The sequence below is a fragment of the Dreissena polymorpha genome, chromosome 11 (assembly GCF_020536995.1).
Source record: "Dreissena polymorpha isolate Duluth1 chromosome 11, UMN_Dpol_1.0, whole genome shotgun sequence".
In the NCBI taxonomy this organism is placed as follows: Eukaryota; Metazoa; Mollusca; class Bivalvia; order Myida; family Dreissenidae; genus Dreissena; species Dreissena polymorpha.
In genome coordinates, this window is record NC_068365.1 from 39,241,272 (window position 1) to 39,268,889 (window position 27,618).

At 39.9% G+C, this 27,618-nt stretch overlaps 1 protein-coding gene and 1 long non-coding RNA gene across 5 annotated transcripts in view; one reads left to right on the plus strand and one right to left on the minus strand.

Annotated features, from left to right (window-relative positions):
- LOC127850105 (protein dopey-1-like) overlaps positions 1–27,618 on the minus strand; it is a 111,260-nt gene that overhangs the window by 29,705 nt on the left and 53,937 nt on the right. Inside the window, exons 15-25 of the mRNA XM_052382879.1 lie at positions 24,614–24,818; positions 24,147–24,317; positions 22,390–22,518; positions 21,418–21,555; positions 20,112–20,272; positions 19,420–19,631; positions 18,394–18,494; positions 15,144–15,253; positions 11,825–12,036; positions 9,882–10,034; positions 8,257–8,393 (exon numbers count right to left, since the gene is read on the minus strand). Of these exons, the coding sequence (XP_052238839.1) occupies positions 8,257–8,393; positions 9,882–10,034; positions 11,825–12,036; positions 15,144–15,253; positions 18,394–18,494; positions 19,420–19,631; positions 20,112–20,272; positions 21,418–21,555; positions 22,390–22,518; positions 24,147–24,317; positions 24,614–24,818 (1,729 nt within the window). The remainder of the gene's footprint in view (positions 1–8,256; positions 8,394–9,881; positions 10,035–11,824; positions 12,037–15,143; positions 15,254–18,393; positions 18,495–19,419; positions 19,632–20,111; positions 20,273–21,417; positions 21,556–22,389; positions 22,519–24,146; positions 24,318–24,613; positions 24,819–27,618) is intronic.
- Positions 12,212–14,125, plus strand: LOC127850107 (uncharacterized). Of its 4 annotated transcripts, XR_008035060.1 has the most exons (5): positions 12,220–12,293; positions 12,836–12,902; positions 13,457–13,590; positions 13,931–13,997; positions 14,065–14,125. It is a non-coding gene; the product is annotated as an uncharacterized LOC127850107 (long non-coding RNA). The 4 variants fall into 4 exon arrangements; XR_008035062.1 differs by lacking the exon at positions 12,836–12,902 and having other exon boundaries at positions 12,212–12,293; XR_008035063.1 differs by lacking the exon at positions 13,931–13,997.

Below are 27,618 nucleotides of genomic sequence, written 5' to 3' on the forward strand. Positions count from 1 at the left end.
TCCGAGCATAATAATCCACTGTTAAATTTAAATGAGTTCCAAACCCACAAAGTACAAGATATAATCTTTACCTGGCTCAATGTTGCAGTTGTTTCCTAAGGTTCACCTCCTGACTGGCTGTGTGTGATGTATCTTGACGTTCTGATGAGCAAACCTCTTGACTGGCTGTAGGGGATGTATCTTTATGTGCTGATGGCCAAACCTCTTGACTAGCTGTGGTTGATGTATCTTGACCTGCCGATGAGCAAACCTCTTGACTGGCTGTGGGTAATGTATCTTGACGTTCTGATGGCCAAACCTCTTGACTGACTGTGGGTGATGTTTCTTTACGTGCTGAAGACCGAACCTCTTGACTAGCTGTGGGTGATGAATCTTGACCTCCTGATGAGCACACCTCTTGACTGGCTGTGGGCGATGTATCTTGACCTGATGATGAGCACACCTATTTACTGGCTGTGGGTGATGTATCTTGACCTACATTCTGATTTGAAGGGATAAAATTATTAACAAAAAATAATAAAATGCCAGCGTTTTGGTCAATGATGTGCAGACTAATGAATTATAAAATCAAAAACACAGAAAAGGTGAAAATAATCACATACACAAATATTATGCGTATAGGTAAAGCCACAATTGTTAATATGTTTGTACACACATTTTGAATTGAAATCAAAGAAAAATGAAAAACGTGTTACTTTGCAGTAAATGTTGTGGATTTTCAATTTATTTTAGTCAGTTTGTAATACTGAACATCATTTCAGAAGGCCTCCAAGTTCTTTGGTTGTTTCTGTAAAGCCACTGAAATGATTTTTTTATATATTTGATTATATGACTTTTTGTGTCATTAATAGGCATGATTTGTGTATATGAACTACATCACTAGTGTATTTTTATCCCTATTGCTAATGTGTCTTTAATAACAATCTAGCAACTGTCATGTCCATAACTTGTGTGACTATAATGTCCAAAAGTTGTGTGACTTAACTGTCCATAACCTTAGTGACTGCCAAGTCCATAAATTGTGAGACTTTAATGTCAATATTCTAAGTAACTGTCATGTCCATAACTTGTGTGACTGTCATGTCTGTAAGTTTTGTGACTTAATTGTCCATAACATAAGTGACTGTCATGTCCATAAATTGCGTGACTTTAATATTAATAATCTAATTAACTGGAAAGTCCATAACTTGTGTGACTGTCATGTCCATAAGTTGTGTGACTTATTTGTCCATAACATAATTGACTGTCATGTCCATAAATTGCGTGACTTTAATTTTTAAACTGTCATGTCGATAACTTGTGTGACTTTAACGTCCATAACATAAGTGACTGTCGTGTCCATAAAATGTGTAACTTTAATATTAATAAACTAAGTAACTGACATGTCCCTAACTTGTGTGACTGTAATGTCCGTAAGTTGTGTGACTAAATTGTCCATAACCTAAGTGGCTGTCATGTCCATAAATTGTGTGACTTTAACTTTATGAAACTATGTAACTGGCATGTCCATAATTTGTGTGACTTTAACGTCCATCACCTAAGTGACTGTCATGTCCATAAATTGTGTGACTTTAATGTTAAAAATCTAAGTAACTGTAATGACCGTAAGTTGTGTCACTGTAATGTCCATTAGTTGTGTGACTTAATTGTCCATAACCTATGTGACTGTCATGTCCATAAATTGTGTGACTTTAATGTTAATAATCTAAGTAACTGTAATGACCGTAAGTTGTGTCACTGTAATGTCCGTAAGTTGTGTGACTTAATTGTCCATAACCTATGTGACTGTCATGTCCATAAATTGTGTGACTTTAATGTTAATAATCTAAGTAACTGTAATAACCGTAAGTTGTGTCACTGTAATGTCCGTAAGTTGTGTGACTTAATTGTCTATAACCTAAGGGACTGTCATGTCAATAAATTGTGTGACTTTAATATTAATAAACTTAGTAACTGACATGTCCCTTACTTGTGTGATTGTAATGTCCGTAAGTTGTGTGACTTAATTGTCCATAACCTAAGTGGCTGTCATGTCCATAAATTGTGGGACTTGTATTTTATTAAACTATGTAACTGGCATGTCCATAATTTGTGTGACTTTAACGTCCATAACCTAAGTGACTGTCATGTCCATAAATTGTGTGACTTTAATGTTAATAATCTTAGTAACTGTAATGACCGTAAGTTGTGTCACTGTAATGTCCGTAAGTTGTGTGACTTAATTGTCCATAACCTAAGGGACTGTCATGTCCATAAATTGTGTGACTTTAATGTTAATAAACTTAGTAACTGATATGTCCCTAACTTGTGTGACAGTAATGTCCGTAAGTTGTGTGACTTACTTGTCCATAACCTAAGTGGCTGTCATGACCATAAATTGTGGGACTTTAATTTTATTAAACTATGTAACTGGCATGTCCATAATTTGTGTGACTTTAACGTCCTTAACCTAAGTGACTGTCATGTCCATAAATTGTGCGACTTTAATGTTAATAATCTAAGTAACTGTAATGACCGTAAGTTGTGTCACTGTAATGTCCGTAAGTTGTGTGACTTAATTGTCCATAACCTAAGGGACTGTCATGTCCATAAATTGTGTGACTTTAATGTTAATAATCTAAGTAACTGTAATGACCGTAAGTTGTGTCACTGTAATGTCCGTAAGTTGTGTGACTTAATTGTCCATAAATTGTGTGACTTTAATGTTAATAATTTAAGTAACTGTAATGACCGTAAGTTGTGTCGCTGTAATGTCCATAAGTTGTGTGACTTAATTGTCCATAATCTAAGTGACTGTCATGTCCATAAATTGTGTGACTTAAATTTTATTAAACTAAGTAACTGTTATGTCTATAACTTGTATGACTTTAACGTCCATAACCTAAGTGACTGTAATGTCCATAAATTTTGTGACTTTATTGTTAATAATCTAAGTAACTGTAATGTCCGTAAGTTGTGTGACTGTAATGTCCGTAAGTTGTGTGACTGTCATGTCTATAAATTGTGTGACTTTAATTTTATTAAACTGCCATGTCCATAACGCGTGTGACTTTAACGTCCATAACCTAAGTGACTATTATGTCCATTAATTGTGTGACTTTAATTTTATTAAACTGGCCAACTGTCATGTCCATAACGCAGGTGTGACGTGTGACTTTAACGTCCATAACCTAAGTGACTGTCATGTCCATAAATTGTGTGACTTTAATTTTAATAATCTAGTAACTGTCATGTCCATAACGTGTGTAACTGTACTGATCATCAAGTGAGTTATTGTTGAAATAAAGTATAAGTGTAAAATAATATCAGACGCCAATTTATAATTTCGAAACTTAACACGGACAATCTAAAGCCAACTCCTATATACCTCCCTTCAATCTTTGAATAATGAATAACTCTGAACGTAATTAGGTGCGATCCAGACCCGGGGGTTAACTTCCTATATACGGTATACAGGGGTGTGCTGATTTTTTTGGGTGTGTTTTTCGACTAAAATTATAAATATGGGTATGGTTTTGAGCATCTAAGTATAGATATGGGTAATGAAATCAGAAATTTGCTTGTATATAAATGCATATAGATTTGAAAGTATCAGTATCAAAATGGGAATGATAAATGTCATTCTTGTACATAAATGGGTATCAATCAGTAGCGAGAAAGATGCAGAAACATGACTGTTTTTATATGTTGCTTGATCGAACAAGATGATACTGTGACGGCATATATTAACATACGTCATAATTAAGTGACGAAATCGTTACATAATCTAAAAGTGCCGGAAAAGTGCAGTTACTGCAAATGATTTATGAAAATTGTGTTGGAATTTGACGACTGTCAAAATAACCGACTTTATGCTACATGTGTACACGGAATAATACTCTACCATGGTGACATCATGGATAATTATATATTTTTTGTAGAAAATTTTGATTATGTGTGGAATCATGAAATCGTTATCACAGGCTTTGAAAGCAAATTAAGAAAACAATTAATTTCCAGTCATACGTAAGAACGCTCTTTACAATATATCAAAACAACATAAATATTTGCATAATTCAATAAGTATACAATATTGATATGATAGAGATTAAAATTCTAGAATGAAATGTTACCACTTTATCAAATTCTAGTACTGAAATGGGTCCAGTTTATCAAAATTCTTGTATTGAAATGGGTCCACTTTCTCAACAGTGTCGTATACAAATGGGTCTGCTTTAAAAAAAATCTTGTATCAAAATGGGTCTACTTTATCAGAGTTGGGTCACATTTCGGAAGTCTCAGCGGGACACTCCTACCCTAAAATTTGGGAAGTTACTGAAGGTTGGTGGCTCTACCCAAACGCACAAACCAAATACATAACGAATAAACAATCCCACAATAAAAGTATTTCAGGGCGTTTTTCAAGAGAATGTTAAACTACCCATACCACTGGAATTAAAACAAGAGCACCGCATAACGGGTGCCAACGCTCGGCTGCGGGTGCAGTTTTGAATAAAAGATTGTCAGAATTGTTTTTTTAGAGGTCACAGTGACCTTGACCTCTGACCTTGTGACCCTAAAAATGGGTGTTGCGTATAGAACTCCTAAAGGTGCACCTACAAATGAAGTTTCAAAGTTGTAGGTTGAAGCACTTTGACTTTAGAGACAAATGTCAAGGTTTTAGCACGACGCGGACGGCAGACGGCGGACAAAGAGCTGGCTATGACAATACCTCGGTATTTCTCCAAAAACAGCCGAGCTAAAAATCAGCTCAATATCAGTAGTTTGAAAGAATTGTTTGTATTTGCAATCCTGTGGTATTATCCACACATGTTGATTTGTAGAAAGCAACAAGACTGCTTTACTTTCCAACTGATAATTTTATATCCTTAGGAAAAATTACAGTTCACTCAGTCTTTTATTTATCAATTTGCACCATCTTAATTTGTTACATTGATCATAGTGTGAAAATGCACAGAACTTAGACCAGCATTGAATATTCCAATAAAAGTTAAACATTTTATAAACACAATAACTATAATATTTTCTCTTCTAGTATTTGCATTGGTCGACCATCAAGGCTGTAAATTTGGCTGAAAAAAGGCCCTGCATTTACCTCAGAATTATTTACAAACAAAATGTGCATGCAAGTACATTGTGTGTTTGTATTGAATGTAAAATTTATATTTACATGTATATTTATTTAAGTAATAACTTTCAACTGCAAATTATATAGCAGCAATGCACCAGCTACTCACATAAAAACAAAATGAACACTGTCAAAGAAAACTAAACAGTTCTGTTCCTCTTGTTTTATAAACTCATAATTTTTTAATAGTTCATCTGGTGACAAACTATACCCAGATTTAAACTTAACCTAGCTATCATTACACGGCCCTAATTACATTTCAAGGGACGGTGGCCCTCATGTAGGGGAATGTAACATTGTTTTCAAGAAAAAGGGGAAATTGTTTAAGCTTTATGTTCAATTAATGTTGTTCAAATAAAAGATATCCAACTTCACATGTTATGCAATCTTTATAATCGCCAATGCATCTTTAAAAGAAAATAAGAAAATCCTATAATATGTTTCACTGAAAACAGTGTAATGATCAACGTTTTTGCTTGAGCAATACACATTTATTTGCTCGTAAGATGTAAAACTTAAACATGTAGTCAGCCAACACATGGTTTCCCTGGAAAAGCTACATTTTAAGACACACTGGTAATGGTTACAATTGACAGATAGCTAGTTTCTTCGGCACCTGGTTACTTCGGCATCGTAATTAAATGCCACTTTGGCATTCGGGTTTGACCAGTTCGGCATTTACAGTTTGTCTAATCTAATTAAAATCTCATTATGGTGGCTGCCGCCCCACACAACGCCGCTTTACTTTTTTTCCATATAAAAAAAATTTGCTGCAGCAAAGTTGTTTACAAGCAAAATGGCGGCGTCTTTTTAACGTTGCTAACGACGAGCAGGTGCGCGTGAAAAAACAGCGAAATTATTAACAACTATTGAAAGCAATGTGCGTTTACTCTTTTAAAATTAGTTGTGCTTATGGCATATTGGATGTAAAAAAAATGAGACACAAATTAAATATTGCATTTCCCGATCACTGTGTGGCCAATAAAACATTTCAAAATGACCTTATTTATTTTCATTGCTTAAACTGGGTGCCATAAGTCATTCACAAAAAGAAAACATCTAAATGGATTATACATATAGAAAGAAAACATACGAAACTTACCTCACATATGGTTCTATAAAATATAAATCCGTTATGTTGGTTTCTGCAACGTTTAAAACAGTCCCACTACACACAAAAGCCACATGTCCATCACGCGGGAGAACGCAGGTGCACGCGCATGCGTCGATTAGAAAGCCTGGTGTTCATTGGCTCGTCTTTTTTATAAACAGGCTTCTGATTGCCTCAAATATAGACGCTCAAACTTTCACGGACACATGCAAAAATAAAAGTTACGGTCTCGTCCATCGCATAGACAGTTTTACATGGACATCCTTTGGACACAGTTTGGACAAAAACGTTGTGCGACTTCTCCAGAAAGGTTTAAAGTTGCACAAGACACATTTTGACGAACTTTGGGCAAATGTATTGTGCGACTAGTCGCACAATGAAATTAAGACACACAATGTATATCTAGGCATAAAAAAAGTTGCACAATGTATCATTCGTGAGAACGGACTGACCGACCGACGGACTGACAGACATGTGCAAAACAATATACTCCCTCTTCTTCGAAGGGGGGCATAAATACAATTATTCTGCTGACCAGCTCAGTGATGATGATTGGCCACATGGAAGTAAGATGTTGGGCAATCACGAAAACATGGGTTTGTAAATTTATTTTAATAAAGTTTATAAAGTTACTTGGATTGATTGTATGGTATTGTAGAGTATTTTTCAAGTCGAATACATGTCCTTAAAAGAGTGCGATGTAGCTACCAAATACTTTCTGAATGCTCATGGATTTTCAAAATAAAATGGTGTCTGAAGTTTGATTGTATAATCTTAATAGTAAGACCCAGTACAGCCAAGAGTTTCCTACATGATTGACTTTACACATGATTTTGTGTGGCCTCATTTGTGATGAATAATAATTTCTTCCTATTAACAATAGCAATACAAAATCATCTATAACATCTAAGGAAAATAGAGATTTCCCGATAATGTCATCATTAAATGAAAGATTGTCAGGATAATTAAAACACAGTTCAACTTATATGATTGGAATAACCTTTAGAATCCAATAGATAACTAGAGCTTTGTCACAGACGTGACGAATACCCCCACAGAATACATGCTCAATGTTAAAAACGCACTAAGTGACCCCGTGGCCTGGTTTTTAACCCTGCATGGCCCATGTTCGAACTTGACCTACACATTATCTAGATACAACTTCTAACAGAGTGTGGTGAAAATCAGATGAAAACTACTTGAATTAGAGAGCGGACACCATGCTCAATGTTTAAAACGCACTAAGTGACCCTGTGACCTAGTTTTTGACCTGCCATGACCTATTTTCGAACTTGGCCTAGACATCATCTAAATACAACTTCTGACCAAGTTTGGTGAAGCTCTGATGAAAACTACTTGAATTAGAGAGCGGACAACATGCTGAATGTTTAAAACTCACTAAGTGACCCCGTGACCTAGTTTTTGACCCAGCAAGACCCACGTTCGAACTTGGCCTAGGCATCATCTAGATACAACTTCTGACCAAGTTTGGTGAAGATCGGATGAAAACTACTTGAATTTGAGAGCGGACACGGACGGACCAACCGACAGACTGACCAACCGACAAGCTCACTCCTATATACCCCCCTAAACTTCGTTTAGTGGGGGAATAATAATTACTAAAAATCAATTGACGATGACTTAGATAAAAAAAAGATATTATATTAAAGGATATATAAAAGATATTATACAATATTATATTGAAGGATATATAAAAGATATTATATTAAAGATATTATACAATGTTTATAGTATAATAGCTATTATTATATCTACCGGTAAAACTTAAATGATAGTTTAAAATTATCAGTAATGAGGTACATAGCAACTATCTGCAGTTTGGCAGTACTAGGTGACTTCAAACAATATTGATTATACTGTCTTCTCAACATCATAACCAGAATTTTTTTTGGTAACTCAACAATTTTCCAGTGTGTTATTGTTATTTGTGTGAGTGACAAAGAGATTAACATGTTTATGATAGTTCTAATATTATAAATACAATTATTCTGCTGACCAGCTCAGTGATGATGGTTGGCCACATGGAGGTGAGGTGCTGTGGCGAGACACGCAGCATGAGCACCCGGAAACACAGGAACACCTGGGCCATCACAGACGGAGCAGCCGGCACGCGTAGGCTTTCTGCCAGCTTCTCTGGGAACATAATGCATGTGCGTACAGTGTTGTCCAAGATTAGCCTGTGCAGTCCGCACAGACTAATCAGGGACGACATTTTCCGCTTAAACTAGATTTTAGGTAAAAAGGGACTTCCTTTTAATAAAAAAACCCATTCAAGCGAAAAAAGTCGTCCCTGATTAGCCTGTGCGAACTGCAAAGGCTAATCTGGGACGACACTTTTCGCACATGCATTTTGCCCAATTTTCATAGAACACGACACATAGTATCATTAAAAATAAGTAATGGAAAAACAAATGTTGTTATTAATAGCAAAGAAAGATATTTTGAATTAACAAGATACAACAACTTAGCTTGAACTGACAAATTTGAATTTGCAGCAATTGTATAACTGTAATTTTAATAAAATTCCATCTAAATATTAAACTGTTGCAGTTTAAAATGTTTTCAGGATTTTGTGAAGCCATTTGGGACTTTACCCAGCTAATAAGAAATTGTTGTAGTCGATTGCTATTTTGGAAACTGGTTATGCTAATATATACTATGAAATTATATATATATGAGTATTGAACTAAAACTGTACAATCTTAAAGAAAAAAACAACTCCAATATCTGAAATTACAAAAAAAATCTTGAAGAGGCCAATTTTTGTACATACATCTTATAATGACAGGAAAGCAATTTTTAAGACAAAATAATCAATTATTGATAGCAGAGAATAATTTAACCACATACTGTATTTTATAAAGCCATACCTACAAAGAAAATGGTATTTAAGCTTGCAAAATTTCGGTTTTGGAAGTTTTTTAGTAAACTGATTTAAGATATTTTAGCTCCATTACTTATTCTCTGTAGTCTACTACAATTTCAAAATTCTATGAGATATAATGACAAGAGCTGTGTAAAACACAATGCACCCTACTGCGCCGCTTTGAAGCCATATATTTGACCTTTGACCTGGAAGAATGACTTTAACCTTTCACCACTCAAAATGTGCAGCTCTATGAGATACACATGCATGCCAAACATCAAGTTGCTATTTAATATTGCATAAGTTATGACCAAAGTTAACAATATACCCAATCATTCAATCCGGGGGCATAAAAAGTCTTAAAATGTTGTAGGAAACTAGCAATTGGATGGAAATTCAAAGGAAAAGAAAGTGTCCCAAAAATTTCATAAAATGAGACAAGTGACCTGTGTTGTCATGAGTTTTTGAAAACTTATTTTTTACCTTCCATGTTTTGAAAGCCTTATGCTGACAGAACTGATTCAACCCATTTATGCCTAGTGGACTCTCCCATCCTTCTAAATTGGATCAATTTATTTTCAATATAAGAGATGTCTAGAATATTTATTTCTATATATAGAATATTTCTTACAGAAATTCATTTAAGCAAACAGCGCAGACCCAGATCTGGGTCTACTCTGTTTGCCAAGGCCTTTTTTCTAAATGGGTTAAACTTAATTCAAAGTGCAATAGAAATATTAAGAACACATACTGACCTTGTATTTCAGGAATGTTTTTCTGGTACTGGTCGCTCTCACTGCAGAAGATGGTGAATGCCAGTCTCTTGAGCATACCAGCCTTCAGGTCTATCTCCTGCTCCCTACTCGTGAACAGACTCAGGGAACCAGTCTGTGCCATGGACACGCGAGCTGAACAAGAAACAGATAAGATAAAGGACCAGTCAGTGCAATGTACACGCAAGCTGAACAAGAAACAGATAAGATAAAGAACCAGTCTGTGCCATGGACACACGAGCTGAAGAAGATACAGATAGGATATAGAACACGCAAGCTGAACAAGAAACAGAAAAGATATAGAACGAGTCTGTGCCATGGAGACGCGAGCTGAACAAGAAACAGAAAAGATATAGAACAAGTCTGTTCAATGTACACGCAAGCTGAACAAGAAACAGAAAAGATATAGAACCAGTCTGTGCCATGGACACACGAGCTGAAGAAGACACAGATAAGATATAGAACCAGTCTGTGCCATGGACACGCGAGCTGAAGAAGAAACAGATAAGATATAGAACCAGTCTGTGCCATGGACACACGGGCTGAAGAAGACACAGATAAGATATAGAACCAGTCTGTGCCATGGACACGCGGGCTGAAGAAGACACAGATAAGATATAGAACCAGTCTGTGCCATGGAGACGCGAGCTGAAGAAGACACAGATAAGATATAGAACCAGTCTGTGCCATGGAGACGCGAGCTGAAGAAGACACAGATAAGATATAGAACCAGTCTGTGCTATGGAGACGCGAGCTGAAGAAGACACAGATAAGATATAGAACCAGTCTGTGCCATGGACACAAAAGCTGGACAAGAAACAGATAAGATATAGAACCAGTCTGTGCCATGGACACAAAAGCTGGACAAGACACAGATAAGATATAGAACCAGTCTGTGCCATGGAGACGCGAGCTGAAGAAGACACAGATAAGATATGGAACCAGTCTGTGCCATGGACACGCGGGCTGAAGAAGACACAGATAAGATATAGAACCAGTCTGTGCCATGGAGACGCGAGCTGAAGAAGACACAGATAAGATATGGAACCAGTCTGTGCCATGGACACGCGGGCTGAAGAAGACACAGATAAGATATAGAACCAGTCTGTGCCATGGACATGCGGGCTGAAGAAGACACAGATAAGATATAGAACCAGTCTGTGCCATGGACATGCGGGCTGAAGAAGACACAGATAAGATATAGAACCAGTCTGTGCCATGGACACGCGGGCTGAAGAAGAAACAGATAAGATATAGAACGAGTCTGTGCCATGGAGACGCGAGCTGAAGAAGAAACAGAAAAGATATAGAACCAGTCTGTGCCATGTACACAAAAGCTGGACAAGAAATAGATAAGGCAAATAATTCTTGAGTTGAGAAAAAATTATTTAATCACATTTCATTAGACGCAAATTGATAAGAATCCTTTGAAGGAAAAGACAAAAACCCTCACAATGATGCAAATTTAAAACAAGACTATTGCCAAGCAATATATGTCCCCTACCGGCTCCACCATTGTCAGAAATTCCACCATTGTCAGATTTTTATAAATTTTTTATTTGTTGCCATAGCAACCAGAATTTTTGACGTAGGAACAAAATGAAATGACTTGTATAATGTCCATATTGCCATCTATACATGTTTCAAGTTTCATGAAAAAATATGAAGAACTTTTAAAGTTATCACAGGATCCAGAAATCCACCATTTTCAGCAGTATTTCTAGTCTATTTGTTGCCATAGCAACCAGAATTTTTGACATAGGAACACAATGAAATGACGTTTTATGAAAAAATATTAAGAACTTTTAAAGTTATTGCAGGATCCAGAAAAGTGTGACTGACTGACAGAGTGCAAACCATAAGTCCCCACCGGTGAAACCAGTAGGGGACAATAAGTAAAGGCCATGAAATGCCAGCATGTTTACCCATGAGATCTTTATACGTTGTTTTATCATGTGTCATGAGGTTATCCACGATGGTGGTCCAGTATTTGATACTTTCCAAGTCCATCTGAAAGAATCCTGGGTCCAGCAAGAGTTCCAGGGCCTCTCGACGCCACGCCTTGCGGGTGTACTGGTAACTGCTGATGGATGCCACAAACTGGGAGGCGGCACGCAGGCTGGGCAGGTTATACGTGCTGTAGGACAATATGGAACATTACAGGGAAATAGAAGCAGCGCCCAGGCTGGGCAGGTTATACAAGCTGTAAGGACTATATGGAACATTACATAGAAATAGAAGCACCGCACAGGCTGGGAAGGTTATACAAGCTGTAAGGACAATATGGAACATTACATGGAAATAGAAGCACCGCACAGGCTGGGAAGGTTATACAAGCTGTAAGGACAATATGGAACATTACAGGGAAATAGAAGCACCGCACAGGCTGGGAAGGTCATACAAGCTGTAAGGACAATATGGAACATTACAGGGAAATAGAAGCACCGCACAGGCTGAGAAGGTTATACAAGCTGTAAGGACAATATGGAACATTACATGGAAATAGAAGCACCGCACAGGCTGGGAAGGTCATACAAGTTGTAAGGACAATATGGAACATTACAGTAACATAGAACTAGAAGCACCGCACAGGCTGGGAAGGTTATACAAGCTGTAAGGACAATATGGAACATTACATAGAAATAGAAGCACCGCACAGGCTGGGAAGGTTATACAAGTTGTAAGGACAATATGGAACATTACAGGGAAATAGAAGCACCGCACAGGCTGGGAAGGTTATACAAGCTGTAAGGACAATATGGAACATTACATGGAAATAGAAGCACCGCACAGGCTGGGAAGGTTATACAAGTTGTAAGGACAATATGGAACATTACAGGGAAATAGAAGCACCGCACAGGCTGGGAAGGTTATACAAGCTGTAAGGACAATATGGAACATTACATGGAAATAGAAGCACCGCACAGGCTGGGAAGGTTATACAAGCTGTAAGGACAATATGGAACATTACAGGGAAATAGAAGCACCGCACAGGCTGGGAAGGTCATACAAGCTGTAAGGACAATATGGAACATTACAGGGAAATAGAAGCACCGCACAGGCTGAGAAGGTTATACAAGCTGTAAGGACAATATGGAACATTACATGGAAATAGAAGCACCGCACAGGCTGGGAAGGTCATACAAGTTGTAAGGACAATATGGAACATTACAGTAACATAGAACTAGAAGCACCGCACAGGCTGGGAAGGTTATACAAGCTGTAAGGACAATATGGAACATTACATAGAAATAGAAGCACCGCACAGGCTGGGAAGGTTATACAAGTTGTAAGGACAATATGGAACATTACAGGGAAATAGAAGCACCGCACAGGCTGGGAAGGTTATACAAGCTGTAAGGACAATATGGAACATTACATGGAAATAGAAGCACCGCACAGGCTGGGAAGGTTATACAAGTTGTAAGGACAATATGGAACATTACAGTAACATAGAACTAGAAGCACCGCACAGGCTGGGAAGGTTATACAAGTTGTAAGGACAATATGGAACATTACAGTAACATAGAACTAGAAGCACCGCACAGGCTGGGAAGGTTATACAAGCTGTAAGGACAATATGGAACATTACAGGGAAATAGAAGCACCGCACAGGCTGGGAAGGTTATACAAGCTGTAAGGACAATATGGAACATTACAGGGAAATAGAAGCACCGCACAGGCTGAGAAGGTTATACAAGTTGTAAGGACAATATGGAACATTACAGTAACATAGAACTAGAAGCACCGCACAGGCTGGGAAGGTTATACAAGCTGTAAGGACAATATGGAACATTACATAGAAATAGAAGCACCGCACAGGCTGGGAAGGTTATACAAGCTGTAAGGACAATATGGAACATTACATAGAACTAGAAGCACCGCACAGGCTGGGAAGGTTATACAAGCTGTTAGGACAATATGGAACATTACAGGAAAATAGAAGCTCGCACAGGCTGGGAAGGTTATACAAGCTGTAAGGACAATATGGAACATTACAGGGAAATAGAAGCACCACACAGGCTGGGAAGGTTATACAAGCTGTAAGGACAATATGGAACATTACAGGGAAATAGAAGCACCGCACAGGCTGGGAAGGTTATACAAGCTGTAAGGACAATATGGAACATTACATGGAAATAGAAGCACGGCACAGGCTGGGAAGGTTATACAAGCTGTAAGGACAATATGGAACATTACAGGGAAATAGAAGCACGGCACAGGCTGGGAAGGTTATACAAGCTGTAAGGACAATATGGAACATTACATAGAAATAGAAGCACCGCACAGGCTGGGAAGGTCATACAAGCTGTAAGGACACTATAGAACATTACAGGGAAATAGAAGCACCGCACAGGCAGGGAAGGTTATACAAGCTGTAAGGACAATATGGAACATCACAGGGAAATAAAGCACCGCACAGGCTGGGAAGGTTATACAAGCTGTAAGGACAATATGGAACATTAAATTGTAATAGAAGCACCCTCGAGGCTGGAAAGGTTATACAAGCTGTAAGGACAATATGGAACATAACATTGTAATAGAAGCACCGCACAGGCTGGGAAGGTTATACAAGCTGTAAGAACAATATGGAACATCACAGGGAAATAGAAGCACCGCACAGGCTGGGAAGGTTATACAAGCTGTAAGGACAATATGGAACATCACAGGGAAATAGAAGCACCGCACAGGCTGGGAAGGTTATACAAGCTGTAAGGACAATATGGAACATTACATGGAAATAGAAGCACCGCACAGGCTGGGAAGGTTATACAAGCTGTAAGGACAATATGGAACATTACATAGAAATAGAAGCACCGCACAGGCTGGGAAGGTTATACAAGCTGTAAGGACAATATGGAACATAACATTGTAATAGAAGCACCGTCGAGGCAGGGAAGGTTATATGTGCTGTAAGGACAATATGGAACATTACAGGGAATTTTTTTTTTTACTGATATTATTACCATAGTCATAGTCCAATCTGTACTAAGTATCTGTTTTTTGTATCTAGTCCCAAAATTCACAATTGCTCAGTTGATGGTTTGACAATCAAACGCTTGAAAAAGAATGTGCTGGGTAAAAGTCAAGAGGTTGAAGTAGCCATTTATTTATATATTTTTTTTAAACAAATTTCTATTGTATTTAAATCTTATAAACAATGTAAAATGGTAATAAAAAGTGTTGAATAACACGTAATAAAATGATTGAGTTGAAATCAAGAAGTGAGTTTCACATACTGACCTGTGAGCTCGTAGGTAGGGGAAGATGTTGTAGAGGAGGGTGATGAGGAATGGAGCCACCTTCTCCTTCTCCTCACTGCTGTATGTGACATCCAGCAGTGGGGCAGTGATCTGAAATATACAGTGTGACATCCAACAGTGGGGCAGTGATCTGAAATATACAGTGTGACATCCAACAGTGGGGCAGTGATCTGAAATATACAGTGTGACATCCAACTGTGGGGCAGTGATCTGAAATATACAGTGTGACATCCAGCAGTGGGGCAGTGATCTGAAATATACAGTGTGACATTCAACTGTGGGGCAGTGATCTGAAATATACAGTGTGACATCCAACAGTTGGGCAGTGATCTGAAATATACAGTGTGACATCCAACTGTGGGGCAGTGATCTGAAATATACAGTGTGACATCCAACAGTGGGGCAGTGATCTGAAATATACAGTGTGACATCCAACAGTGGGGCAGTGATCTGAAATATAGAGTGTGACATCCAACAGTAAGGCAGTGATCTGAAATATACAGTGTGACATCTAACAGTAGGGCAGTGATCTGAAATATACAGTGTGACATCCAACAGTTGGGCAGTGATCTGAAATATACAATGTGACATCCAACAGTGGGGCAGTGATGTGAAATAAACAGTGTGACATCCAACAGTGGGGCAGTGAACTGAAATATACAGTGTGACATCCAACAGTGGGGCAGTGATCTGAAATATACAATGTGACATCCAACAGTGGGGTAGTAATCTAAAATATACAGTGTGGCATCCAACAGTGGGGCAGTGATCTGAAATATACAGTGTGACATCCAACAGTAAGGCAGTGATCTGAAATATACAGTGTGACCTCCAACAGTGGGGCAGTGATCTGAAATATACAGTGTGACCTCCAACTGTGGGACAGTGATCTGAAATATACAGTGTGGCATACAACAGTGGGGCAGTGATCTGACATATACAGTGTGACATCCAACTGTAGGGCAGTGATCTGAAATATAGAGTGTGACATCCAACAGTAAGGCAGTGATCTGAAATATACAGTGTGACATCCAACAGTAAGGCAGTGATCTGACATATACAGTGTGACATCCAACTGTGGGGCAGTGATCTGAAATATACAGTGTGACATCCAACAGTGGGGCAGTGATCTGACATATACAGTGTGACATCCAACTGTAAGGCAGTGATCTGACATATACAGTGTGACATCCAACTGTAGGGCAGTGATCTGACATATACAATGTGACCTCCAACTGTGGGGCAGTGATCTGAAATATGCAGTGTGACATGCAGCAGTGGGGCAGTGATCTGAAATATACAATGTGACATCCAGCAGTGGGGCAGTGATCTGAAATATACACAGGGGGGTCAGGTAAAACCTTGCTTATCTATAGACTTGCATATTAACCAGTATGTGAATGTTGTAAGCATTTCATTTTGTTTTCTTACATTCTGCGATACCTGCAATCATCAGATCACATCAGTTGAATTGTGTTGAATGTGTTGCTCTTTTAACACTGACAAACAGTAATGCTCTTTTGAATATATTGCACAAATTGCATTTATGCTTTTCAATTGTACAGAAAAACTTTATCAGACTTTCATGACAGACTTAAACAAGAAACAGTCGGAAAAGGGTGATGCTCCCCAAAGGTTTTTTTGGTCACAATATTGCACTATATATTCAGATAAAAGGAAACGTCTTGAGGGGCATAACTTTGGACAAAATAAAACAATGGATGGTTTAGCAACTTAAAAATTTCAAAGGGCCATTACTCTCTAAATAAATCATCTAACCAGAACCCACAAATAACATGCGCATCTTATCAAGGTAGTTAAGCTTCCCATAAAGCTTCATTGAATTCCAGTCAGTAGTTGGGGAGAAATAGCCTGGACAAGAATTGCACTATATGTACAGTTTATAGAAAATTTCAAAGGCCATAACTCTGTGAACAAGGGACAAAATTGTCACAAAACCAGGTTTTCATTGTGAAAAAAAATCTGATAAAGAGAGACAACTCAAACTGAACTTTTGAAATGAACAAACAAAATTAACCCCCTTTGTAAGTTTGTTTTAAAATAAATCTATTTTTAGTCGTGGCGACCTTGACATTGGAGATATTGACGTGATTCTTTCGTGCGACACACCGTCCCATGATGGTGAACAAATGTGCCAAATGATTTTAAAATCTCATAATGAATGACATAGTTATAGCCCAGACAAGCTCATTTATGGCTATTTTTTACCTTTGAACTCAAAGTGTGACCTTGACCTTGGAGATATTGACGTAATTTTTTCGCGCGACACACCGTCTAATGATGGTTAACAAATGTGCCAAATGATTTTAAAATCTCACAATGAACGACAAAGTTATGGCCCGGACAAGCTTGTTCAGCCCGCCAGCCAGCCAGCCAGCCAGCCCGCCCGCATTCGCCAATCTAATAACCAGTTTTTTCCTTCGGAAAACCTGGTAAAAAATCATCCTACCATAACCGGCTGATAATATGCACATCTCCTGTTGGTAGTGAAGCTTCCCATAAAGTTTCATTGAATTCCCGCAATAAGTTGCTGAGAAATAGCTCGGACAAGAATTGCACTATATGTACAATGGAAAATTTCAAAGGGCCATAAGTCTGTGAAAAATCATCCGACAAGAACCGGCTGATAATATGCACATGTCCTCTTGGTAGTGAAGCTTCCAATAAAGTTTCATTGAATTCCAGTCATTAGTTGCTGAGAAATAGCCCGGACAAGAATTGCACTATATGTACAGATAATGGAAAATTTCAAAGGGCCATTACTCTTTGAAAAATCATCCGACCAGAATCGGCTGATAATATGCACATCTCCTGTTGGTAGTGAAGCTTCCCATAAAGTGTAATTGAATTCCGGTCATTAATTGCTGAGAAATAGCCTGAACAAAAATTGTGCACGGACGGACAAACACACGGACGCAAGGACAGACGAAGCAGCGACTATATGTTCCCCCCCAAATGAGCATAAAAAATGAGAACAAAACCATGGTAGAAAAAAGATAGAGACAATGAGAGAAAAAGAGAGGCTTAAGAAAGTGTGCAGGGAGGTTGAGAATAAAGAAAGAGGAGGTAAAAGGGAAGAGATTTGCAACATTAGTGGGAGGCTAGAGATGGATAGTGAATAAAATAGGGAAGAGCAGGAAGAGAAAGATGTTCAGAGTTACTCCTGCGGAGAAAAGACGGCGAAGGGAAGAAAAGTCAGTGAGTACTACCTCTGCCAGTACAGAGAGTGCCTGGACGCTGTACTTGCTCTCAACAGAGTTGAGTCTCACTGGATCCAAGTCAGCCACACGCTTGTGCACCGCCACAGGCTCTGCAAGAAAGGAGAGATAGCATGAATAGTGTACAGCTGGGGACCAGACTTCCCAGTGTCTGGCAGGCCAGTGTCCTCCCCTCTATGTCAGCACTGTGCTGGCTACCAGACTTACCAGTGTCCAGCAGGCCAGTGCCCTCCCCCTCTATGTCAGCACTGTGCTGGGGATCAGACTTACCAGTGTCTGGCAGTTCAGTGTCCTCCCCCTCTATGTCAGCATTGTGCTGGGGACCAGACTTAGCAGTGGCTGGCAGGCCAGTGTCCTTCGCTTCTATGTCAGCACTGTGCTGGGAACCAGACTTACCAGTGTCTTGCAGGCCAGTGTCCTCCCCCTCTATGTCAGCACTGTGCTGAGGACCAGACTTATCAGTGTCTGGCAGGTCAGTGTCCTCCATCTCGATGTCAGCATTGTGCTGAGGACCAGACTTATCAGTGTCCGGCAGGCCAGTGTCCTCCCTCTCTATGTCAGCACTGTGCTGGGGACCAGACTTACCAGTGTCTGGTAGGCCAGTGTCCTTCCCCTCTATGTCAGCACTGTGCTGGGGACCAGACTTACCAGTGTCCAGCAGGCTAGTGTCCATCCCCTCTATGTCAGCACTGTGCTGGGGACCAGAATTACCAGTGGCTGGCAGGCCAGTGTCCTCCCCCTTTATGTCAGCACTGTGCTGGGAACCAGACTTACCAGTGTCTGGCAGACCAGTGTCCTTCCCCTCTAAATCAGCACTGTGCTGGGAACCAGACTTACCAGTGTCTGGCAGGCCAGTGTCCTCCCCCTCTATATCAGCACTGTGCTGGGAACCAGACTTACCAGTGTCTGGCAGGCCAGTGTCCTCCCTCTCTATATCAACACTGTGCTGGGGACCAGACTTACAAGTGTTTTGCAGGCCAGTGTCCTACCCCTCGATGTCAGCACTGTGCCAGGGACCAGACTTACCAGTGTCCTCCCCCTCGATGTCAGCACTGTGCTGGGGACCAGGCTTCACAGCATAATTCTTGCGTAGCCACGTAGACTGCTCCAGACTGGAGCCTGCAATGTTGGACACGGCCTCCAGGAGGCGCTGTGCAAGTTCCTGAACCTCTCGCTGTGAACGCTTCTCTGTGAACGCTGGCGTCTTCTGTACAAACTCATTCAGTATCCTGCAATTAACATGCGAGATAAATATGCTATCTTAATGCAAAGCAATATTGAAATAATTTAAGATATAAGCATTAAGTTTAGTGTTTTGGTACAGATATATTTTCTTTTGAGGAACCAATTCAATAACTACAGCCAAAAACATGATTTCATATTGGAAGACAATCCATATAATTAGCATAAAAATAAAGAAGAATAAATACTAAATAAATATGTTAAATTTTATTTTAACAAACAAATCAAGTAAAATATGTAAAGGCTGGTTGACACAGGAAATAATTATTTGAGCTATGTTCTGTGAATACTAAGCTTAAGGCATGTGCGTAAAGCGTTGTCCTAGATTAGCCTGTGCAGCACTTTCAACTTGGATTTTAGTTAGCGGAAAATGTCGTCCCTGCAAAAGGCTCATCTGGGATGAGACTTTTTGCACATGCATTAAGCCAAGTGTTCCCAGAAAGCAGCTTGAATATTCCAATTCTCACATAAGAAGCAGGAACTGTCCTGGTGCATTCAGATTGATCTGTAGGGAATCCCTGAGCAGAGTGGAGAGGGCAGACCAGGAGTCAGACAGATGACCGGGGGAGCTGTGCTGGACGTACGTGTAGAAGAACTGCAGCATGTTCACTTCCAGAGATACACTCCTCTGAAATATAGTACAGGAAACGGGTGAGCCTACGTGTAGAAGAACTGCAGCATGTTCAACTCCAGAGATACACTCCTCTGAAATATAGCACAGGAAACAGGTGAGCCAACGTGTAGAAGGACTGCAGCATGTTCAACTCCAGAGATACACTCCTCTGAAATATAGCACAGGAATCAAGTGAGCCTAGGTGTAGAAGAACTGCAGCATGTTCACTTCCAGAGATACACTCCTCTGAAATATAGCACAGAAAACAGGTGAGCCTAGGTGTAGAAGAACTGCAGCATGTTCACTTCCAGGGATACACTCCTCTGAAATATAGCACAGGAAACAGGTGAGCCAACGTGTAGAAGGACTGCAGCATGTTCAACTCCAGAGATACACTCCTCTGAAATATAGCACAGAAAACAGGTGAGCCTAGGTGTAGAAGAACTGCAGCATGTTCAACTCCAGAGATACACTCCTCTGAAATATAGCACAGGAAACAGGTGAGCCTATGTGTAGAAGAACTGCAGCATGTTCAACTCCAGAGATACACTCCTCTGAAATATAGCACAGGAAACAGGTGAGCCTACGTATAGAAGAACTGCAGCATGTTCAACTCCAGAGATACACTCCTCTGAAATATAGCACAGGAAACAGGTGAGCCTACGTGTAGAAGAACTGCAGCATGTTCAACTCCAGAGATACACTCCTCTGAAATATAGCACAGGAAACAGGTGAGCCTTGCTCTTCTAAAACAGGGCTTAATGCATGTGCAGAAAGTGATGTCCCATATAAGCCTGTGAAGTCCGAACAGGCTCATCTGGGACGACACTCTTTACTTTTATGGTATTTTTCATTTAAAGAATGTCTTTTCTTAAACAAAAACAAATTAAAGTGGAAAGTTTCGTCTCTAATTAGACAGGATAATCCAGAACGACACCTAATGCAGGTGCATTTAATCCCATTTTTCAGAGTGCAGCTCAAATGCTATCTTGCAGTTGTCTTCCCAAATTCACACATGTTTTTTTTGTGAAACTGATAAAAATGGATGATATCTTTATATAACATTAAAGGCAATTTTAGAGTAATTTTAAGGCACTGCTTATTTAAAGCACCTCAAGGTCTTACAGATAGAAGCTCTGTTCACAAGTTTGATGACATACCTTCCTGCTTAGCTCACTGTTTGGTGGGTTGGCCAGCACATCTTTGACTGTGTGTATGAGCGTATCCAGCGGCAACACACGCAGGGCCCCCACCAGCTCCACCAACAACACCTGGTCATCACTGGGAGCCTCAGCAACCTGCAGGTGCATATAAACAGCATGGAATGTGACCGATACACATGAAGCAACCTGCAGTCACATAGCAACAACATGAAATGTGACAGATGCATGTACATGTGTAGCAACCTGCAGGCGCATAGCAACAACATGTAATGTGACAGATACACCTGTAGCAACATGCGGTCACATAGCAACAACATGTAATGTGACAGATACACCTGTAGCAACATGCGGTCATATAGCAACAACATGGAATGTGACAGATACATGTACATATGTAGCAACCTGTAGTCACATAGCAACAACATGGAATGTGACAGATACATGTACATGTGTAGCAACCTGCAGGTGCATAGCAACAACATGGAATGTGACAGATACATGTGAAGCAACATGCGGTCACATAGCAACACCATGGGATGTGAACAGAATGCAGTCACATAGCAAAAACATGGAATGTGACAGATTACTGGTTACAGATAATCAACATTTGTCTGGAATTTTGGTTACATCAGACTTTCAGGAGACCAGAGTTTTCCATTCCATAAGACTTCTTTAAAACAGTTACAAACATTAAGTTATATGACCAATAAATGTGCTATATAAAATGGACGAAAAGCGAATTAGATTAACGCATAAGGAGCACTAATACTGCCTTCTTGTATGAGCTAGCTTTTATAGCGACACAGTAGAGTGTCTGCCTTGGAACTGGGAAGTTCTGAGTTCAATCCTCACAGGATTTTTCTACCTCGGTTACAAGAGATAAACATTGATATTATTGTAGGAGAAACTTACAGAGTGACAAATTTAAATGCTATTCTACTGTTCTTAGTTCATAGGAAACCACAATACCTTTCTGGTGGACTTTGGAAGTGGTTTCCTTCGTCTGTCATTCCATGCTACAGCAATCGCTCCAAGCAGATGTATGCCATGTGGCAGCGATATAGGGCTGATAAACTCCAGTATATACTGGCGTACAACCTACAACATACCTTACATATATTGCCCTATTGATGCAAAAAACTCACATGTGACACATGGTATCATTTTGCACCAAGTGGGCTCACAACCTACAACATACCTCACATGTATATAATGGCACAGGGCCTACAACATTAATCGCTAAAAATACTTAAAACCCTGGATGCAGTAGCATCTACCACCAAACCATTCAAGTGGGCTGGGTCTATTTTATTTAGCTGCTGGAATTAAAAAAGTTTAATAATAGAGCCTTGAAGTCCGCACAGGCTAACCAGGGACAACTATTTCCGCTTTTTTTTTTACTTTTCTAAATGAAAATCGTGTCAAGGCAAAAAAAGTGGTCCCAGATTAGCCTGTGTGGACTCCGCAGACTAATCTTGCACAACACTTTGTACATGTATGCATAAAGCCCAGTGTTTCCAGAATGCAGCTCTATTAACAAGAGATTTGTCACAAACTTGACTTATAGACCCTCACCTATGTGTCAGCTTTATTAAAGGGCAACTTACTTGGGAATGTGTCTATTATTTGGCATGAAAAACTAGAGCTTTGTCACAGACGTGACGAATACCCCCACATGCCGCATTGACACATAATATTTTGCATGTCGTCTTCACAAAAAACAGCGGACACCATGCTCAATTTTTAAAACCCACTAAGTGACCCCTTGACCTAGTTTTTGACCCAGAAAGGCCCATGTTCTAACTTGGCCTTAAGATCATCTCCATAAAACTTCTGACCAAGTTTGGTGAAGTTCGAATTAAAACTACTTGAATAAGAGAGAGGACACCATGCTGAATGTTAAAAAACGCACTAAGCAACTCCGTGACCTTGTTTTTGACCTGGCAAGGCCCATGTTCAAACTTGGCCTTAAGATCATCTAGATACAACTTCTGACCAAGTTTGGTGAAGATCGGATGATATCTACTTGAATTAGAGAGCGGACAACATGCTGAATGTTTAAAACGCACTAAGTGACCCCGTGACCTAGTTTTTGACCCGGCAAGGCCCATGTTTGAACTTGGCCTTAAGATCATCTAGATACATTTTCTGACCAAGTTTGGTGAAGATCGGATGAAAACTACTTGAATTAGATGCGGACAACATGCTGAATGTTTAAAACGCACTAAGTGACCCCGTGACCTAACTTTTGACCCGGCAAGGCCCATGTTCGATCTTGGCCTAGACATCATGTAGATACAACTTCTGTCCAAGTTTGGTGAAGATCGGATGAAAACTACTTGAATTAGAGAGCGGACACTTAATACGGACTGACCGACAGACTGAAAGACAGACAAGCTCACTCCTATATACCCCCCTAAACTTCGTCTGTGGGGGTATAAAAATTGTGTCACATATACACTGCTTGATGATTAAAGATTTTATGTTAAAATTATATAGCATGAAGATAATGAAGAAGTTCACAGCACAAACTTTTGCAAACTGAATCTGCTGATCAGATGTTCATGCCACTAAAGAATAATGCATTAGGTTTCCAAACAAATACCATACAAGAAATGTTTTTATTTAAATCAAGAACTTCCACAAACAAACCGACTGATTTTGTTTCCATATAATTTATAAGACCATAAACATGTACATATTGTTAACACTAAACTCCTACATACTTTAGGCGCGCCGAGTACCACAGTGGAAGCCTCATCGCGTCTATCTACGATGTTGACAGCCCTCCACAGAGTGATCAGGCAGGCCATGATACGAGGCATCACTGACAGGATGTTGTTGCGAGCCTCCAGGACAGGAGAGACCACTCCTGTGTCACGCTGGGGACTCGTATCCTGAAGTATGGAGGAAAACACAGGTACATCACCTGATTTTGATTGATAAATATAGGTATTATGGAGAATAAATGGTGTTAAAATTATAAATTATAAACATTCTTAATATTATCAGTCAACTAACAGGGAATATACAACTAAAGTGCTATCATAATTTAAACACAGTTTTATAGAAACAACACAGAATTGCAATTGTACAGAAACATGACCGATGCATTTTAAATCTCAAGAAACATTAAAGATTTGACTGACAAAATTCAGTTGAAAAGAAATCAATCAACATTTAGCCCACTTACTCTTGTAACAGGATTAAACACATTGAAGAGGTTAGAGAGAATTTTTGTAGATCCTGGAGTAGCTCCGTTCTGATTGGTTGAGCTGGGGACCTGCTGACCAATGGAGACAGGCGACACATTGTCCAGTAGGCAGTAGTGGCAGAGGGTCATCAGGGACTCCATCATGGTGAGCAGGTGGTCAGGGGGGATACTGGACAGGGATGGCCTGCAAACATGAACAACAGGTGGTCAGGGGGGATACTGGACAAGGCTGGACTGCAAAAAATGAACAACATGTGGTCAGGGGGATGTTGGACTAGAATCACCTGCAAACAGGAACAACAGGTGGTCAGGGGGATACTGGACAAATCTGGACTGCAAACATGAACAACAGGTGGTAAGGGGGGAAACTGGACAAGGCTGGACTGCAAAAAAATGAACATCAGGTGGTCGGTGGGATATTGGACTAGAATCACCTGCAAACAGGAACAACAGGTGGTCTGGGGGATACTGGACAAGGCTGGACTGCAAACATGAACAACAGGTGGTCCGAGGGGATACTGGACAAGGCTGGTCTGCAAACATGAACAACAGGTGGTAAGGGGGGATACTGGACAAGGCTGGACTGCAAAAAAATGAACAACAGGTGGTCAGGGGGATATTAGACTATAATCACCTGCAAACAGGAACAACAGGTGGTCAGGGGGATACTGGACAAGGCTGGTCTGCAAAAAATGAACAACAGGTGGTCAGGGGGATATTGGACTAGAATCACCTGCAAAAAGGAACAACAGGTGGTCAGGGGGATACTGGACAGGGCTGGCCTGTAAACAGGATCAACAGGTGGTAAGGGGGGGTACTGGACAGGGCTGGCCTGCAAACAGGAACAACAGGTGGTCAGGGGGAAACTGGACAGGGATGGCCTGCAAACAGGAACAACAGGTGGTAAGGGGATATTGGACAGGGCTGGACTGCAAACAGGAACAACAGGTGGTCAGGGGGATACTGGACAGGAATGGCCTGCAAACAGGAACAACAGGTGGTAAGGGGATACTGGACAGGGCTGGACTGCAAACAGGAACAACAGGTGGTCAGGAGTATACTGGACAGGAATGGCCTGAAAACAGGAACAACAGGTGGTAAGGGGATACTGGACAGCGCTGGACTGCAAACATGAACAATAGGTGGTCAGGGGGATACTGGACAGGAATGGCTTGCAAACATGAACAAGTCGTTAGGGGGAATAATGGACAAGGATGGCCTGCAAACAGGAACAACAGGTGGTCAGGTGGGATATTGGACAGGGCTCGACTGCAAACATGACCAACAGGTGGTCAGGGGGATACTGGACAGGAATGTCCTGAAATCATGAACAAAATGTGGTAAGGGGGATACTGAACAGGGATGGCTTGCAATTATGAACAAGTCGTCAGGGGGGGATACTGGACAGGACAGGCCTGCAAACAGGAACAACAAATGGTCAAGGGGATAATGGACAGAGATGGTCTGCAAACAGGATCAACAGGTGTAGAGGGGGGGGTGGGTAATGGACAGGGATTGCCTTCAAAGAGGAATAATAGGTGGTCATAGTGGATTCCGGACAGGGATGGTCTGCAAAAAGGAATAATATGTGGTCAGTGGGGGGAAATTGGACAGAGATGGCCTGCAACAGGAATAATAGGTATATTGAGCAATCAGATTGTGTATGGTTATGGTCATTTTGATGTACCGTAAACATTAAAGCAGGATCCACACAGTAGAAATAGAACAAATCAAGACATAGGTATCTGGACGTACTAACAGACTTCCAGGGCAGCTGTCATAACTATAGTTCTCATTTCCGTAAGACATCATGTAGTAATATTTTGTTGATTATCAGCCTATACAAGGCAATAAACAACTTGTAATCCATATGATTTAAATTTAAACCACAATGGAATAAAAGAACAAGTTAACTTGCTGCACTTCTACAGTCTGTCAAGTGCAGATATTAATTTGTTTTGCAATTTAATATATGCACATCGGAATACATACTTGTTGTACATTTGTAGAATTAACACTCATGATAAGAAAAATACCTTGAATCTAAGTTAGGCAGTTCAGTCACGTGACGTCGTTGTTGTGAAATCGATTATGCGTTATAGTGTACTTTCCCGCGGCGCGCTATTTTAGGCACACGCCGGGGACACCCATACTATTTAAAAAGCTCTCCGCATATTAGACATAAATAAATCTGATTATTGACCAATGAGAACGATAGAGGATATTCACCGCTTCAAGACGATTGTTTGGCTGACCTTGTCGGATTAAAAATAGAAAAGTTATAAAGTAAACAAAAATAAACTGCAAGCAAACTTTCCGAAGTTGTAAGTTTTATTGAGTGGCCATGGTCTAGATCGATAGAGGCACCCCTGTCCAAATTGTTTTCATGCTTAGATTATTCATTTGCATTGAATTATGCTCCGGAGCGAGATTTATCTTGACCCTGTAATCTGCGATAGTTGTGACAAAAAAAATCAAAATGGCGTCCTCTGCCGACTCGCAAAATATTTTGATAAGTTATTGCCGATATGAAGCTGAAAGATATTGCTTCGACAACAATGCTCTGTGCAATCATTAAAAAAGGAAATATAATGTTTTTACAAACATATTTTTTTAGCAGCATGCATGTATTTATCCCAGATCGACCGATCACAGTTTTGTCAGCACGTAAAAATGATGGGTGGGGTAATTTTTAATCATGACAGCGCATTCAACTTGTCACAATGAGCCATACCACGCCAGTTTGTTAAGATTAATATTATGTTTTCACAAAATACATACTATTATGCAATATAGAGGGCCAAGACTTGTGATGTTTTTATTTTAAGGTAAATAAAAGCTGTCCTAAGTCAACATGTAGTTGTCAAGTACAACAAATGGCAAGAAGTTAATATCCTAACATCAAGTTTATTTCGGGTAATTATTTTTTGCATGCGGCTACATATTTGCAGAGTTCAGATAATAAAGTTTGTGCCAATTTGTGA